Raw genomic sequence first — 15,231 nt, forward strand, 5'->3', positions numbered from 1 at the left:
ACTTGAACACTTGAACTCATTTTAGACTTATAGAAGAGTCAACCAGGATAGTACAGAGAGTTCCTGCCTGCTTTTCATCTAGCTTCCCCTAATGTTAACATCTTAAAACTATTGTACAATGGTCAAAATGAAGGGATAACATTGGTACAATACTATTAACGATGCTGCACACAATTTATATTTCTTCAGGTTTTCCACTTACGTATTTTTATCTGTTCTGGGATCCAATCCAGGATCCTATTTACATTTGACTGTCATGTCTCTTTAGCCTCCTCCAATGGAACAGTTCCTTAGTCTATACTTGCATTTCATACTTTTGAATAGTAATAGTCAGTTATTTAGAAGAATGTCCCTCAATTTGGGTTTGTCTGATGGTTTCTTGTGAATACATTGAGGTTATGCATCTTTGGTGAGAATGCCAGAGTCGATGTGCTCTTCCCAGTATGACTTATCAGGGGGTACATTATATTGATGTGCTTTGTTACTGTTGATTTAAAATTGGTCATTTAGTTAGGGTGGAATTTGCCAGGTCTCTGTACTGTACACGTATTTATTTTGTGGAAGATAACCTTAAACTATATGAATAGCTTTCATAGGTGGATCTTGACGTGGCAGTTATTACTGTGGTATGCTAATGGTGGTTTTCTAGTTCCCTCATTCCTTCCACGTTTATTAATCAGAATTCTTATGTAAGAAAAAGTTGTCTCTTCTCTCATTGTAGTTATGTATTTGATCATTTATTTTCATTAATATAGCCTCATGGGTATTTATTTCATGCTTTCGGTTATAATTGAATACTATCACTATTTAGTTTGTTGCTCAAATTGTGTTTCCTCTTTGGCCATCGGGAAATCTTTCAGGTTGGCTCCTGTGTTTCCTTCTGATTCCATTACTCTGTTTGGACCACTTCTTTGCTCTCTACCACTAGATAAATGCTGAAGGCTCATTTTGTATTTGTTCTGCCCTAGTCCTGAGATCAGCACTTCTCCAAGGAGCCTGGGTTTATTTTACTGGAGAGTAGTAATTAGGAACCGAAATGTGGGTGCTAGATGTGCTTTCTTGTTGCTTGTATTTTAATTTTTAAAAAATGGAACATTTATAATGAATTTTTATATTTAGTTGAAATGATTTTTTCAGCCTCTTACTGCTTTTGTCTTTCATGTATTGTTTAAAAAGACCTTCTTAAGAAGAATAAATTGGCTGGGCGTGGTGGCTCACGCCTGTAATCCCAGCACTTTGGGAGGCCGAGGTGGGTGGATCACTTGAGGTCAGAAGTCGAGACCAGGCTGGCCAACATGGCAAAACCCTGTCTCTGCTAAAAATACAAAAATTAGCTGGGAGTGGTGACGCACGCCTGTAATCCCAGCTACTCGGGAGGCTGAGGAAGGAGAATCACTTGAACCCGGGAGGTGGAGGTTGCAGTGAGCCGAGATCGCACCACTGCACTCTAGCCTGGGCGATGGGAGTGAGACTCCATCTCAAAAAAGAAAAAAAAAGGAAAATTAAGGTTAACCTAAATTTAAAATAGAATTACCCTTTTCTTCTATTTCTAGGGTTTTATTTCTTTATACTTTATTCTTCAGTTAACTTGGAATTTATTTGTGTGAATCATGTAAGATTTAATAGCAATGGTAATAACAGCAGCTAACATTTATTGTGTGCTTACTGTGTGCCAGGCATTATGTTCAGTATCTTACCTATAACATTTCATTTAATCCTCACATCAGCTGGATCAAATGGGTCTTACTATTATCTTCCCCATTTTGTATAAAGAACAGAGAGAGATTAAGTTTCTTGTTCAAGGTCACAGAGTTAGTAAGAGGGGAAGCAGGATATAAGGTCATGCTCTTACCTCTTCAGCTAGAATTCTTTTTCCCAAATGGCTGGCTAATTTTCCCAGCACTGTTTGTCATTTTCTTTTTTCTTTTTTTCTCTTTTTGAGACGAAATCTCACTCTATTGCCCAAGCTGGAGTGCAGTGGCGCAATCTCGGTTCACTGCAACCTCTACCTCCCAGGTTCAAGCAATCCTCCTGCCTCAGCCTCCCGAGTAGCTGGGACTACAGGCACGTGCCACCACCCCCAGCTAATTTTCTTTTGTTTAGTAGAGACAAGGTTTCGCTATGTTGGCCAGGCTGGTCTTGAACTCCTGACCTCGTGATCTGCCCGCCTTGGCCGCCCAAAGTGCTGGGATTACCGGCATGAGCCACCGCACTTGGCCACTGTTTGTCATTTTCTTTTTTTTTTTCGAGACGGAGTCTTGCTCAGTCGCCCAGGCTGGAGTGTGGTGGTGGGATCTCGGCTCACTGCAAGCTCCGCCTCCTGGGTTCACACCATTCTCCTGTCTCAGCCTCCTGAGTAGCTGGGACTACAGGCACCCGCCACTATGCCCGGCTAATTTTTTTGTATTTTTAGCAGAGATGGGGTTTCACCGTGTTAGCCAGGATGGTCTCGATCTCCTGACCTTGTGATCTGCCAGTCTCATCCTCCCAAAGTGCTAGGATTACAGGTGTGAGCCACCGTGCCTGGCCTTCATTTTCTTGTAATCATCATAATTTTTGTACATCTACTCTTTGTTCTTCTTTTCCAGATTTGTCTTAATAATTCATGTATTTTCATCCTTTGGTACACATTTTGAAATAAGTTTATACAGTTTTTTCTCCAGACTACCAAATTTTGAGACTTAGTTTTATATATTTTTTAAATGTATGTAAATGGAGTCATATCATATATTCTGCAACCAGCTTTTACTCAACATTATTTGTGAGAATTCTTCATGTTAATGTGTGCATTATTATTCATTTGCTACCTTTGTTTTTATTGCTGTATCATATTCTGTTGCATGAATGCACCACAATTTATTTGTCTATTATCCCAGAATGGACATTTGGATTGTTTCTAGTTTGGGGTTATTGCAAGCAATGATTCAGTGAACATTCTTGTTCATGTCTCCTGATGCACATGTGTGAGAATTTCTCTAAGGCATATCCCTAGGAGAGAATTTATGAATTTGTGGGTCAAAGGCATATACAATTTAAGCTCTTGGAGAGAGGTCTCTAATGATCTGCCATAGTGACCTTCAGACATTTTGTGTTAAAAATACTAATCTGTAGTCTTTAGAAAGGATACAAAGCAAATGTGGTAGCAAATCTATGAATGACATTGAGGAGGGAGGGAAAGAAAAGAAATATATTGGATGACAATGTAAAGATCCAAGAAGGACTTCAGTGGTAAGAGTGGGGGTGCCATACTGATATCCCAACTTCTTTGTTGGATGGGTTTGTTGACAAACTGTTTGGCTCCCATTATTTTTTTAACATGGTTTTGTTCAGAGCATGTTATTTCTGTTTTTGCTGGGTAGACTTCTCCATTTCATGCTCTCTTCATCTCTGACCAGTTCTCAAACAGGCACTTGATTTTATCATCCCTAGTATGTTAAGAATGGTCAGTTAATAGTAAGATAACATTTATTAAGAATACGTTAAAAATCCTGAAAGAATTTGAAGGAGAGAAATTGATCAACTTTGGATAAAGACTTAACAGTTTTAGTCGAATCCGTCGATAGAATGATATTACTGATACAAGTCAACTTGATCCTAGACTGCTTTATGAGAGATATAGTTTCCAGAAAAAAGGAAGGTGATGTTTTGGCTCTTCTCAGCATTGGCCAGATCACACTGAAGGCTTCCTTTCATTCCTGAAGCATGTGTGTTTAGAGTGATGTTGTGTGCGTCCAGAGTAGAAAGGCCAAGAGGTTGAAGCTATTAAGACCATGTCCTTGGAACCAACCCCAAAGCTCATCAATGATAGACTGGATAAAGAAAATGTGGCACATATACACTATGTGGCTATAAAAGGGAATGAGATCATGTCCTGTGCAGGGACCTGGATGAAGCTGGAAGCCATTATCCTCAGCAAACTAACATAGGAACAGAAAACCAAACACCACATGTTCTCACTCATAAGTGGGAGTTGAAAAATGAGAACACATGAACACAGGGAGGGGAACGTCACACACCGGAAGCTGTCAGGGGTCAGCGGGGAAAGGGGAGGGAGAGCATTAGGACAAATAGCTAATGCACGCGGGGCTTAAAACCCAGATGAGGGGTTGATAGGGGCAGCAAACCACCATGGCACATGTATACTATGTAACAAAGCCTACACGTTCTGCACTTATATGCTGGAACTTAAAGTAAAAAAAAAAAGACCATGTCTTATTAAATGACTAAAGGCACACAGAGTGCTTATCTTTGAATAAAAGACTTAGTGATGATATGGTAAATGTCTTCAAACGTTTGAAGGGATGCTGTGTGTTCACTAGGCTCCATTATGCAAAACTATACAGATGAGCAGAGATTGCAGGAAGATAGATGTTTCTTCTCAAAATAAAGAAGAACTTTCTCATAATCAGTTATTTAAGCAGGTACTATTTGATGACCACTTACAAGAAACTGTTGATTTCAGATTGCCTTCACTTTGCTAGTAAGGTTTTGTTTTGAATAATGTTCTGTTTTTTGTTTTTTTGAGACAAAGTCTCACTCTGTTGCCCAGGCTGGAGTGCAGTGGTGTGATCTCGGCTCGCTGCCAGCTCTGCCTCCGGGGTTCATGCCATTCTCCTGCCTCAGCCTCCTGAGTAGCTGGGCCTACAGGTGCCCGCCACCACGCCCAGCTAATTTTTTGTATTTTTAGTAGAGATGGGGTTTCACTGTGTTAGCCAGGATGGTCTCGATCTGACCTCGTGATCCGCCTGCCTTGGCCTCCCAAAGTGCTGGGATTACAGGTGTGAGCCACCAGGCCCGGCCATGATGTTCTGTTTTAATAACTTGACCCATTCTTGAAGACCCAGAGTAATATAATGTCACAAATAATTACCCTGGAAAAGTCATTCCTCATAGAAGCAGGTCCAGTTCAAGCCTACAGACAGAATTTTAATTATAAACAGAATGAGTCTTCAGTTTTAGTAAATCATTTAAGGTGCTTATAATAACTTTGTCTTAAGTATTATAAGAAAAATATATATTAATTACACTTAAATATCTACCATTTTAGTATATGTATGATTGGGAAGACTGAATTTCTTGAGTAAACTTTAGCACACTGATATATTTGGATGTTTCATAGAATTCTTACACATTTTTTTCTTAGAATTGGCGTGATTTGGATGCAAGAATCACTGATACAGCAAATGAATCCAAAGATAATGTCAGATATTTGTATACTTTGGAAAAAGTGTGTCAACCTCTCTATAACCATGACCTAGTAAGTATGCTTTTAAAGTACAGTTTTGAACTGAGTGCAATGGCTCGCACCTGTAAGTCTAGCTGCTCAGAAGGCTGAGGTGGAAGGATCGCTTGAGTCCAGGAGCGCAAGGCTGCAGTGAGCTATGATTGTGCCACTGCATTCCAGCCTGAGTGACAGAGCAAGAAGACCCCCATCTCTAAAAAAAAAAAAAAAAAAAAAAAAGTACAATTTAAGAAATTGACTTGTATAATTAATGCACTAAAAATCTTTTAATATGTGTATATTGGGGAAAAACATCCTTCCAAAAGTTATTTAAAATATATATTTTCCTCATATATTTATGAAGAATGATAAACTATATTTAATATTTTAACCCATATTTAAATATATAGTGAATCATTAATATAATATGAAATAATCAAGGCAAATATTAATGTATTATTTACCCTTTGCTGCATAACAAATTACCTCAGAACTGAGTGGCTTAAAAACAGTGAGCATTCATCATGTCAGAGTTTCTGTGGCTCAGGAATCCAGGCAAGGCATAGCTAAGAGCTTCTGCTTCAAGGTCTCTCATGAGGTTGCCCAGAGGCTAAGTGGGACTGTGGACTCATCTGAAGTGGGGGGGGCTGACTGGGGAGAGTCTTCTTCTCAGCTCACTCATGTGGTTATTGGCAGGCCCCAGTCCCTAGCCACATGGGCCTCTCCACCTGGCAACTTGCTTCCCTTGGGGTGAGTGATCCAAGAGTGAGCAGGAGAATGAGAGAACACCCAAGTTGGAATCCACCTTCTTTTTGTAACCTAATCTCTGAAGTGACAGCCCATCATTTCTGTTGTATTCTATTGACTAGAAGCAAGTGAGTCTGGTTCATTCTGGGCAGGTAGGGGAGTATACAAGGGTGTGAGTACTATGTGGGTGAGCATCACTGAGGCCATCTTCGGGGCTGCCTATCAAGGTAGATATTTCCCAGTTTACAGATTAGGAAACCAAACTCATCATGGTGTAGTGACTTTGCCAGCATCGCTCAACTAATCAGGGATGCAGGACAGAACCTATCTTCTAATTTCTAGCCTATTCTTCTCATAATATTTCCATAGAGATCCTTTAAAGAACATGTTAGCACTATCATTTGCTTTTATTTTTTAAAAGTTTATATTAACTTCAAATTTATAATCTGGTATTTCATAGTATTTCATATAAAATATGAAAATTAAAAAAACTCTATCCTTTATTTAATAGAAGGAGAATTCAAGGAAGCTAGTAGTTGTTGAGAACTTAGGGCAGGATTTCCCCATTTTGCCTGGCTGTTACTTCTTTTGTAAATCACTTGTAGGCAGGAGGGTTAACCAGACAGCTGTATTTTTAAAGATGTTCCCAGGCTTGAGAATCCTTGACCTTTTGTTATAGGCATTGGGCTGCATGCTTTGCATATGTTTTCATTCTGTATGCACAATGACACTCATTTCGAAGATTAGGAAACTGAGTTTGAGCATTTCTATGATGATCCGTGGTGGGACCAAATTTGAATCTAGCTGTCTCTAGCATTATGGGTCGTATTATTTTTCCACTTTACTATGTTGCTTCTTCAAGGTATTCTCTAAGTTAAAATGCTTCCTCTTCCCTTCCACTGCTTCCACCACCCTGGGATGGAGTCTCTCTCTGTCGCCCAGGATGGAGTGCAGTGGTGCCATCTCTGCTCACTGCAACCTCCGCCTCCCAGGTTCAAGCAATTCTCCTGACTCAGCCTCCTGAGTAGCTGGGAAAGGTGCCACCATGTGCGTGCCACCATGCCCAGCTAATTTTTGTATTTTTAGTAGAGACAAGGTTTTGCCATGTTGGCCAGGCTGGTCTCAAACTCCCAACCTCAAGTGATCCGCCCGCCTCCGCCTCTCAAAGTTGCTGGGATTACAGGCGTGAGCCACCGTGCCCGGCCCAATGTTTTCAAATTAATTTAATTTGTGTCTGATATCTGTATTCAGTATTCTTCACTCTAATTTTTTAAGTAGTCGTCAAATCTTCCATATAGGTGGCAGCACTGGCCACATGGTTTTGTTGACCAACCTTCTTGGGTCAGTGCAGGTTTCATGCTAGAGGCAGGGAGAAGGAAAGACATTATGGCCTGTATCACTTAGAGTTGGAGAAGAAGAAGGTGTAGAGGCAGTTCATAATCATTCCAAGAGAGTGTTAGTAGTCAAGAAGTCTAATATGAAAGGGGAGGGAAAAATGTCGGTTGAGAGTCTTGGACAAGTGCATTTCTTTTTTTTTTTTTTTTTTTTTTTTTTTTGAGACGGAGTCTTGCTCAGTCGCCCGGGCTGGAGTGCAGTGGTGCGATCTCGGCTCACTGCAAGCTCCGCCTCCCGGGTTCACGCCATTCTCCTGCCTCAGCCTCCCCAGTAGCTGGGACTACAGGCGCCCGCCACTGCGCCCGGCTAATTTTTTTTTCTATTTTTAGTAGAGACGGGGTTTCACCATGGTCTCAATCTCCTGACCTTGTGATCCGCCCGCCTCGGCCTCCCAAAGTGCTGGGATTACAGGCGTGAGCCACCGCGCCCGGCGGACAAGTGCATTTCTTACTGCCGTGAGGAATCCATCATCCATCAAGGAGCACCAAGAGACGGGACAGGAAGACCTTAGAAAGCAGAGTCTTTTAATTGAGTCCATAAAGAGATTGTAGATTTTATTTAAAACTTATTAGTATTATTTGCAAATAATTATGACTGTTTAAAAAATCACAGCTTTATTTTAGATTCAGGGGTACATGTGCAGGTTTGTTACATGGGTATATGACACGATGCTGAGGTTTGGGGTATGGATCCTGTCACCCAGGTAGTGAGTACAGTACACAAGAAGAAGTTTTTCAGCTCACATCTCTCTCCCTTCCTCCCCACCAAGAATTATGACTTTCTTAAACTTCATTCTTCTCATTTTTACCCCTGCTACTAGTAGCTGGACTTGTGTTGTGAACCTTCGTAAAATTTGTTTAATATAAGAACATTTATATCATTTCTTAGGTATTTCTGTGCACATGACCCCAAGTAAAGAAAATTAAATTGTATGGTGTTGGAGAAATGGGGCCGTTGCTTGGCTTACTTGGTAGCTCAATGACTTAATTCCCCAACTTTACAATACGAGCAATTAAAATTTCTGTCCAAGAAGAATTAAAATTATTACATGTCACAAGCATTTCGGATTGCTCACAAGATTTGAAGATGCAAATATGAAATACACATAATACCTAAAGCCTACTCCAGGGTTACTGCAAGTAGCTCTTGATGTGAAAAATAATAGAGGAAGTGACTATGGCACAATGTTCACACTTGTCAAATCTGGTGACGGGAGTAGGTGGTCATTATATTATTCTCTGTACTTTTCTATATATTTAAAGCTTTTCAGTATAAAAAGTAAACTCGAAAGAAAGATAGAATACTCTTTATTGCTATCAAGACTCCAAATTTTAAGGTATACTGATTTCAACTTCTTGATTCAAAAGACTTGTTTTAAGTCATATAATTTAAAAATCATTTAGTTCTTATGTTTTTTTCATCCTAGTAATTTTTAAAAACTTTGTTCGATTACTCTAACCATGGATGTACCTTATTATTGTTATTTTGTTGTTGTTGAGCTTTTTATATTCTCTCATGTAGGAAGGTTTCAAGCATTACCTTTTGAAATGACAGAAGTACTAATAGTATTGAGTCATATAATTGCTTCCCACTCATACACCCACTATATCTGTACTTTCAACAACTCCTTTTCCCCGTCATTTTCTTTATTCTGATTAAAAGTAACCAGCAATTTCTGTTTAGTTCATACCTGTCATTTGGGTAGGAAAAGTGCAGGGGATTCATGCTTCCATTTCTGGTTCATAAGTTTTATGTATGTATGTTTCATGTTTTTTTAATCACCCTGGTATTGTGCTTTAGGCATATCTTACTATTATATGTTTCACATATAAGATATCTGAACACTGTGTATAGATGGACAACAGCAGTGCACTCAAGGAGCTACTATTATAAATAGTGATGTTTAAAGTTCAGATGAAGGACATTTTCCTGAAGGACCCATTTGATGCCATCCCTGAGCCCTCTTTATTGGAGTTTAGTGGTACTTTGTAGACATGACTTAGCAAAAGTGGAAGGGACTCCTTCTAGGCATATTTTTATTAGGATCTTTTTGATCTACAGATACCATATATAATAGGAATTCTGACATACAAGGTTAACTATAAAGTAATGATGTTAATTTCCATAAACCACATAAAACTGGTTTAATTATTCCGTAGTGACACCCCACGTCTAGGGCATACCATACACTAATCAGTAGTTGTTTTTCTTGGCTGTATTTCTTCCATTGCCAATAAAAAAAGTCTTATATATTTTATCTTGTCCCATCAATTAAAAGGATATTTCCTTGAAGGCAGGGATGCCATTGGCTTTGTCTGTTCTTCAGTAGTGATTTGCATCATGCTTACAAGCAGGGTCTCAGAATCTCCACTAGGTAACTTAGAGCTGCTGGATCTTAGGCAAGGGACTTAACGTCTCTACTTCTCTGTTTTCTCATTTGCAAAATGGGAACAGTGATAATGCTTTATTTCACTCGCGTCCATGTGAAGAGACCACCAAACAGGCTTTGTGTGAGCAATAAAACTTTTTAATCACCTGGGTGCAGGTGGGCTGAGTCCAAAAAGAGAGTCAGCAAAGGGAGATAGGGGTGGGGCCGTTTTATAAGATTTGGGTGGGTAGTGGAAAATTACAGTCGAAGGGGGTTATTCTGTGGCGGGTAGGGCGGGGGTCACAAGGTGCTCAGTGGGGGAGCTTTTGAGCCAGGATGAGCCAGGAGAAGGAATTTCACAAGGTAATGTCATCAGTTAAGGCAGGAACAGGCCATTTTCACTTCTTTTGTGATTCTTCAGTTACTTCAGGCCATCTGGATGTATATACATGCAGGTCACAGGGGATATGATGGCTTAGCTTGGGCTCAGAGGCCTGACACTTTATTTTACAGATTCTGACATTTTTTCACATTTTAGTATCTCTGAACTTAGGACATACTTTAGTCAGTTAGGTTTTATGAATCATTGTGGTTGTGACTTGATACTACCTTAAATTATTAGTTCTGTCCTTGAAGGTGTTTTGTTTTGTTTTGTTTTTGATTTTGGTACCATTCGTATGAATTCAGACTGCAGTTGAGTACCTGTGCATACATTCTCAGAGAAGCTTGGTTTCTTTCCTCCTCCTGGTAGTATGTACATTTTGTTTCTCTCTTTTTCTCCATGGTTGGTTTATTTCATGCTTACCTTAACAGGGAGGGCCCACTGGTGGCCTAGTATTGTGTAGGAGTTAGACATCTTGGGTGTCTTTTTTCTTTCTCAATAGCACAGGAAATAATGGTGCACTCTTACACTCAGTGATGTTTTATATCTGATGTAATCAAACCTACCTTTCATGGTGGTTGTCAGCATATCTTAGGATAATATGCTAATGCTCTTAGCCTAGTGCCTGGAATATAGTAAGCATGCAATTTATGTTTGCGATTGTTTTATATCCTTGTTGTACTTGTTCTGCTTTGCTCTATCTTGTTCTACTTGTTTTACTTGTTTGTGTTTATCTCTTCCACTTTGCTGTGAGCTACTCAGGAATAGGTTTGGATTTCTCCCAATATCTTCAGAGCCTAATGGCACTTGGTAGGATTGCTAAAAGGTGAACTGAGTTGCATAAAAGAAAGTGAATGCTTCTCTGATTTCTGTTTTAGCTACGTTTCTGACCATAAGAAAGTCACTTTACCCCTCAAGGTATCAGTTTCTTCACCTTTAAAAAGAACGGAATGAACTATTAACCTTAAAATTGCTCTCACCTCTAAAATTTAATTTTAGATAAACTTTTAAGTGCAGATTTACAGAAAAGTTGCAATGATAGCACAGAATTCTCTTTACCCAGTTTCTCCTGTTAACATCTTGTATTACCTTTGTTTGTCAAAACTAATGTCCTATTATCTGTTCCAGGGTCTAGTCTAGAATACTGCATTGCATTTAGTAAAATTTGACTTTAAGATAAAAATGCTATACTATTTTGTGCATGTTTAGAGTTTTGAGTATTATAGAATATTGGTTATTAAAACTATACGCATATGATGGAATTCACTTACTTTGTTTCAATGTTAGGTTTCCATGGCACATGGAATACAAAATTTGATTAATGCCATCAGAATGATTCACGGTGTGTCAAGGTATTATAATACCTCAGAGAGAATGACCTCATTGTTTATCAAGGTAAGTTTCTATGGCAGGAAATTACATGTTATCCTGTGAAAAAGTTAGCAGATCTTTCCTTCTGAGCCCTAGGAAGGGAACTGGGAAGCCTGAGTGCCTCTCAGAGTTTTAGTACTTCCAGTGGGCAAAAAGAGAAAGGCGCTGACTGGACTCGGTTGTACTTAATTGAAGGGAGTAATTGGTACTTTTCTGTTTATCAGATGTAAGCCCCAATACTTAAGGAAAATGTGCCTGGTGGCTTTTTAATTTATTCATTTCAAATAGTTTTGATTCTACCCAAGAGATAGGAGTGTGTCTACTATTAACAGTGCTTCTTTAGCTACTCCCATCAGCACTATATTTTGTGTAAAATCTTCCTGTGTAGCACTACATGGTTAATTATTTAAAATAATTTGGAAAATTACTCAAGCAACATATGAGACCAGGCGTGGTGGCTCAGGCTGTAATCCCAGTGCTTTGGGAAGCCAAGGTGGGAGGATCACTGGAGCTCATGAGTTTGAGACCAACCTGGGCAGCATAGGGAGACCCTGGCTCTACAAAAAAAATGTTTTAAAGTTAGCTGGGCATGGTGGTGTGTGCCTGTAGTCCTGGCTATTCCAGAGGCTGATGCAGGAGGATCCCTTGAGCCTGGGAGTTCAAGAATGTGGTAAGCTGTGATCACACCATGGCACTCCAGCCTGGGCAAGAGAGTAAGACCCTGTCTCAAAAAACAAACAAACAAAAGACCCAACAACAGGAAAAAAACCCCACATGAATAGAATTTATTTCTAAATTATTCAAGCACAACTAAATATATAAAGTCACAGTCACATTTTAAGTTTTTTTAAAAAGCAAAGTATAGGTTTAATCACTATGTCCTAAATACGACAAGACTCAGAATCCTTCCTCTTTACCAGTCTCTCTCATTCTTGCTATATATGTCCCACATTGAGATCATTTTTAGTTCTGAGAAAGATTCTTTGCTTGGCTTCTGAATCTTCTGGTAGGCCCATCTGTGCACTTTCTAGTAAAATCTAGTTTGAGAAAAGAACCCTGCTAAGTCAGTTTAGCAAGAACCACCCATTCTCGATATCTGATGACTCTAGATATCTGATCAGGTTTTCATTCTCCCCGACCCCCCAGGTGTTGTCCGATCACTTTGGCCTGTCTTCAGCAAGAATCCTGTTAGGTCAGTTTAGCCAAAATCCCCCTTACCTCTGATGTTTCCTCTTAATAATTTTCCACCCACTGACCCCCATCCTGCCCCTTGGCTGTACATTCCTGCTTGCCCACGCTGTGTTCAGAGTTGAGTGCAATCTCTCTTTCCCGCTGCAAGATCCCATTTCAGTGGTCCCTATACCTATCACAAGGGTCCTGAATAAAGTCTCTTGCTATGCAAGTATCACTGAATACTTTTTTTAACAGTTCCATATTATTCTTAACATTTTTTTCAACATTGTGAATCAACAAGTATTCAGACTAAAATCCAAGTATTGCTAATTTATTGATCACCACTGTTTTGTGATTCTCACATCTTTCTCCTTCTTGGATTCATTATTTCTTTTGCTGAAAAAAGTTCTTTCAGAGAGGGTTTCAGGGTGATGAACTTCCTGGATTTCTACATGTCTGAAAATCACTTTCATTTTGTGTGATCACTCAAATGCTAGTGTGACTTGGATTTTAAATTCAACATCATTGTCTCCTGGGAAGTTGAAGATATTGCTCAATCATTGTCTAGTATTCAATATTGTTGATGAGAAGTTTGGTGCTAATCTGATTCTTGTTTCCTTTGTAGGTAACTGGTTTTATTCTCCCAGGAATCTTTTAGGATTTTTTCTTTATCTTTGAATTTCTAAAATCTCAAACTTTTTCTTTTACATTTATCTCGTTCTACACTTGCTGAGTTGTCTCAATCCAAAGACTTTCGTTTCCCTCTCTCTTTTTTTTTTTTTAAATTTATTTATTATTATTAAACTTCAAGTTGTAGGGTACATGTGCACAACGTGCAGGTTTGCTACATATGTATACTTGTGCCATGTTGGTGTGCTGCACCCATCAACTCGTCATTTACATCAGGTATAACTCCCAAAGCAATCCCTCCCCCCTCCCCCCTCCCCATGATAGGCCCCGGTGTGTGATGTTCCCCTTCCCGAGTCCAAGTGATCTCATTGTTCAGTTCCCGCCTATGAGTGAGAACATGCGGTGTTTGGTTTTCTGTTCTTGTGATAGTTTGCTGAGAATGATGGTTTCCAGCTGCATCCATGTCCCTACAAAGGACATTTTTTTTTTTTTTTTTTTTTTTTTTTGAGACAGAGTCTCGCTGTGTCACACAGGCTGGAGTGCAGTGGTGCAATCTTGGCTCACTGCAAGCTCTGCCTTCCGGGTTCATGCCATTCTCCTGCCTTAGCCTCCCAAGTAGCTGGGACTACAGGTGCTTGCCACCATGCCTGGCTAAGTTTTTGTATTGTTAGTAGAGACGGGGTTTCACTGTGTTAGCCAGGATGGTCTCAATCTCCTGACCTCATGATCCGCCCGCCTCGGCCTCCCAAAGTGCAGAGATTACAGGCGTGGGCCACTGTACCTGGCCGCCTTTCTCTTTATTCCTGGGAAACAGTCCTCTTTTGCCTTGGATTATTCCTAGTTCACTGATATGGTTTGGATATTTGTCCCCTCCAAATCTCATGTTGAAATGGGATCCTCAGTGTTGGAGATGGAGCCTGGCAGGAAGTGTCTGGGTCATGGGAGTAGATCCCTCCTGAATGGTTTGGTGCCCTCCTTGTGGTAATGAGTTCATGCAACAGCTGATTGTTTAAAAGATCCTGGCATCTCTCTCTTGCTTGCTCTCATACAAGGCCAGTTCCCACTTTGCTTTCGACCACGACTGTAAGCTTCCTGGGGCCGTCATCAGAAGCAGATGCCAGTGCTATGCTTCGTGTACAGCCTACAGAGCTGTGGGCCAAATAAACCTCTTTTTTTTTTTTTTTTTTTTTTGAGACGGAGTCTGGCTCTGTCGCCCAGGCTGGAGTGCAGTGGCCGGATCTCAGCTCACTGCAAGCTCCGCCTCCCGGGTTTACGCCATTCTCCTGCCTCAGCCTCCCGAGTAGCTGGGACTACAGGCGCCGCCACCACGCCTGGCTAGTATTTTGTATTTTTTAGTAGAGATGGGGTTTCACCGTGTTAGCCAGGATGGTCTCGATCTCCTGACCTCGTGATCCGCCCGTCTCGGCCTCCCAAAGTGCTGGGATTACAGGCTTGAGCCACCGCGCCCGGCCCAAATAAACCTCTTTTCTCTATAAATTACCCATTCTCAGGTGTTCCTTTAGCTGTGTAAATGGACTAACACACCTACCCATTCAATTTATTCTCTCCCCTTGCATCTAACTTCCATTTCTCTTAATTTTTTTTCTTCTGTCTTTGCCCTTTTCTGGCTCACTCATTTGCTCTTCATTTTTGTACCAATTGATGTTCAGTTCATCAATAGAATTTCTTTTAAAATTCTGAGAATGAAAATTCCAATTTCAAGTTCTCTAGTTTTTTTTTAATGTTATTATTATTATTTTTTATTTTTAGAGACAGAGTCTCATTCTGTTTGCCAGGCTGGCCTTGAACTCCTGGGCTCAAGTGATCCACCCACCTTAGCCTCCCAAAGTGCTGGGATTACAGGCATGAGCCACTGCACTTGGCCCATAGGTTTACTCTTTATCATATTTTTGTGCTTGTGGTTTGAAATTTATATATAAATAT

General features: G+C 40.1%; 1 protein-coding gene across 2 annotated transcripts in view; it reads left to right on the forward strand.

The window, feature by feature from the left end:
* The window catches only part of DNAH8 (dynein axonemal heavy chain 8), a 328,361-nt gene that overhangs the window by 30,923 nt on the left and 282,207 nt on the right, over positions 1–15,231 (forward strand). For both annotated transcript variants that reach the window (XM_007972725.3, XM_038006035.2), the window contains 2 exons: positions 5,144–5,257; positions 11,401–11,508. In XM_007972725.3, the coding sequence (XP_007970916.2) occupies positions 5,144–5,257; positions 11,401–11,508 (222 nt within the window). The remainder of the gene's footprint in view (positions 1–5,143; positions 5,258–11,400; positions 11,509–15,231) is intronic.

This window comes from Chlorocebus sabaeus, chromosome 17, assembly GCF_047675955.1.
Source record: "Chlorocebus sabaeus isolate Y175 chromosome 17, mChlSab1.0.hap1, whole genome shotgun sequence".
NCBI classification, from domain to species: Eukaryota; Metazoa; Chordata; class Mammalia; order Primates; family Cercopithecidae; genus Chlorocebus; species Chlorocebus sabaeus.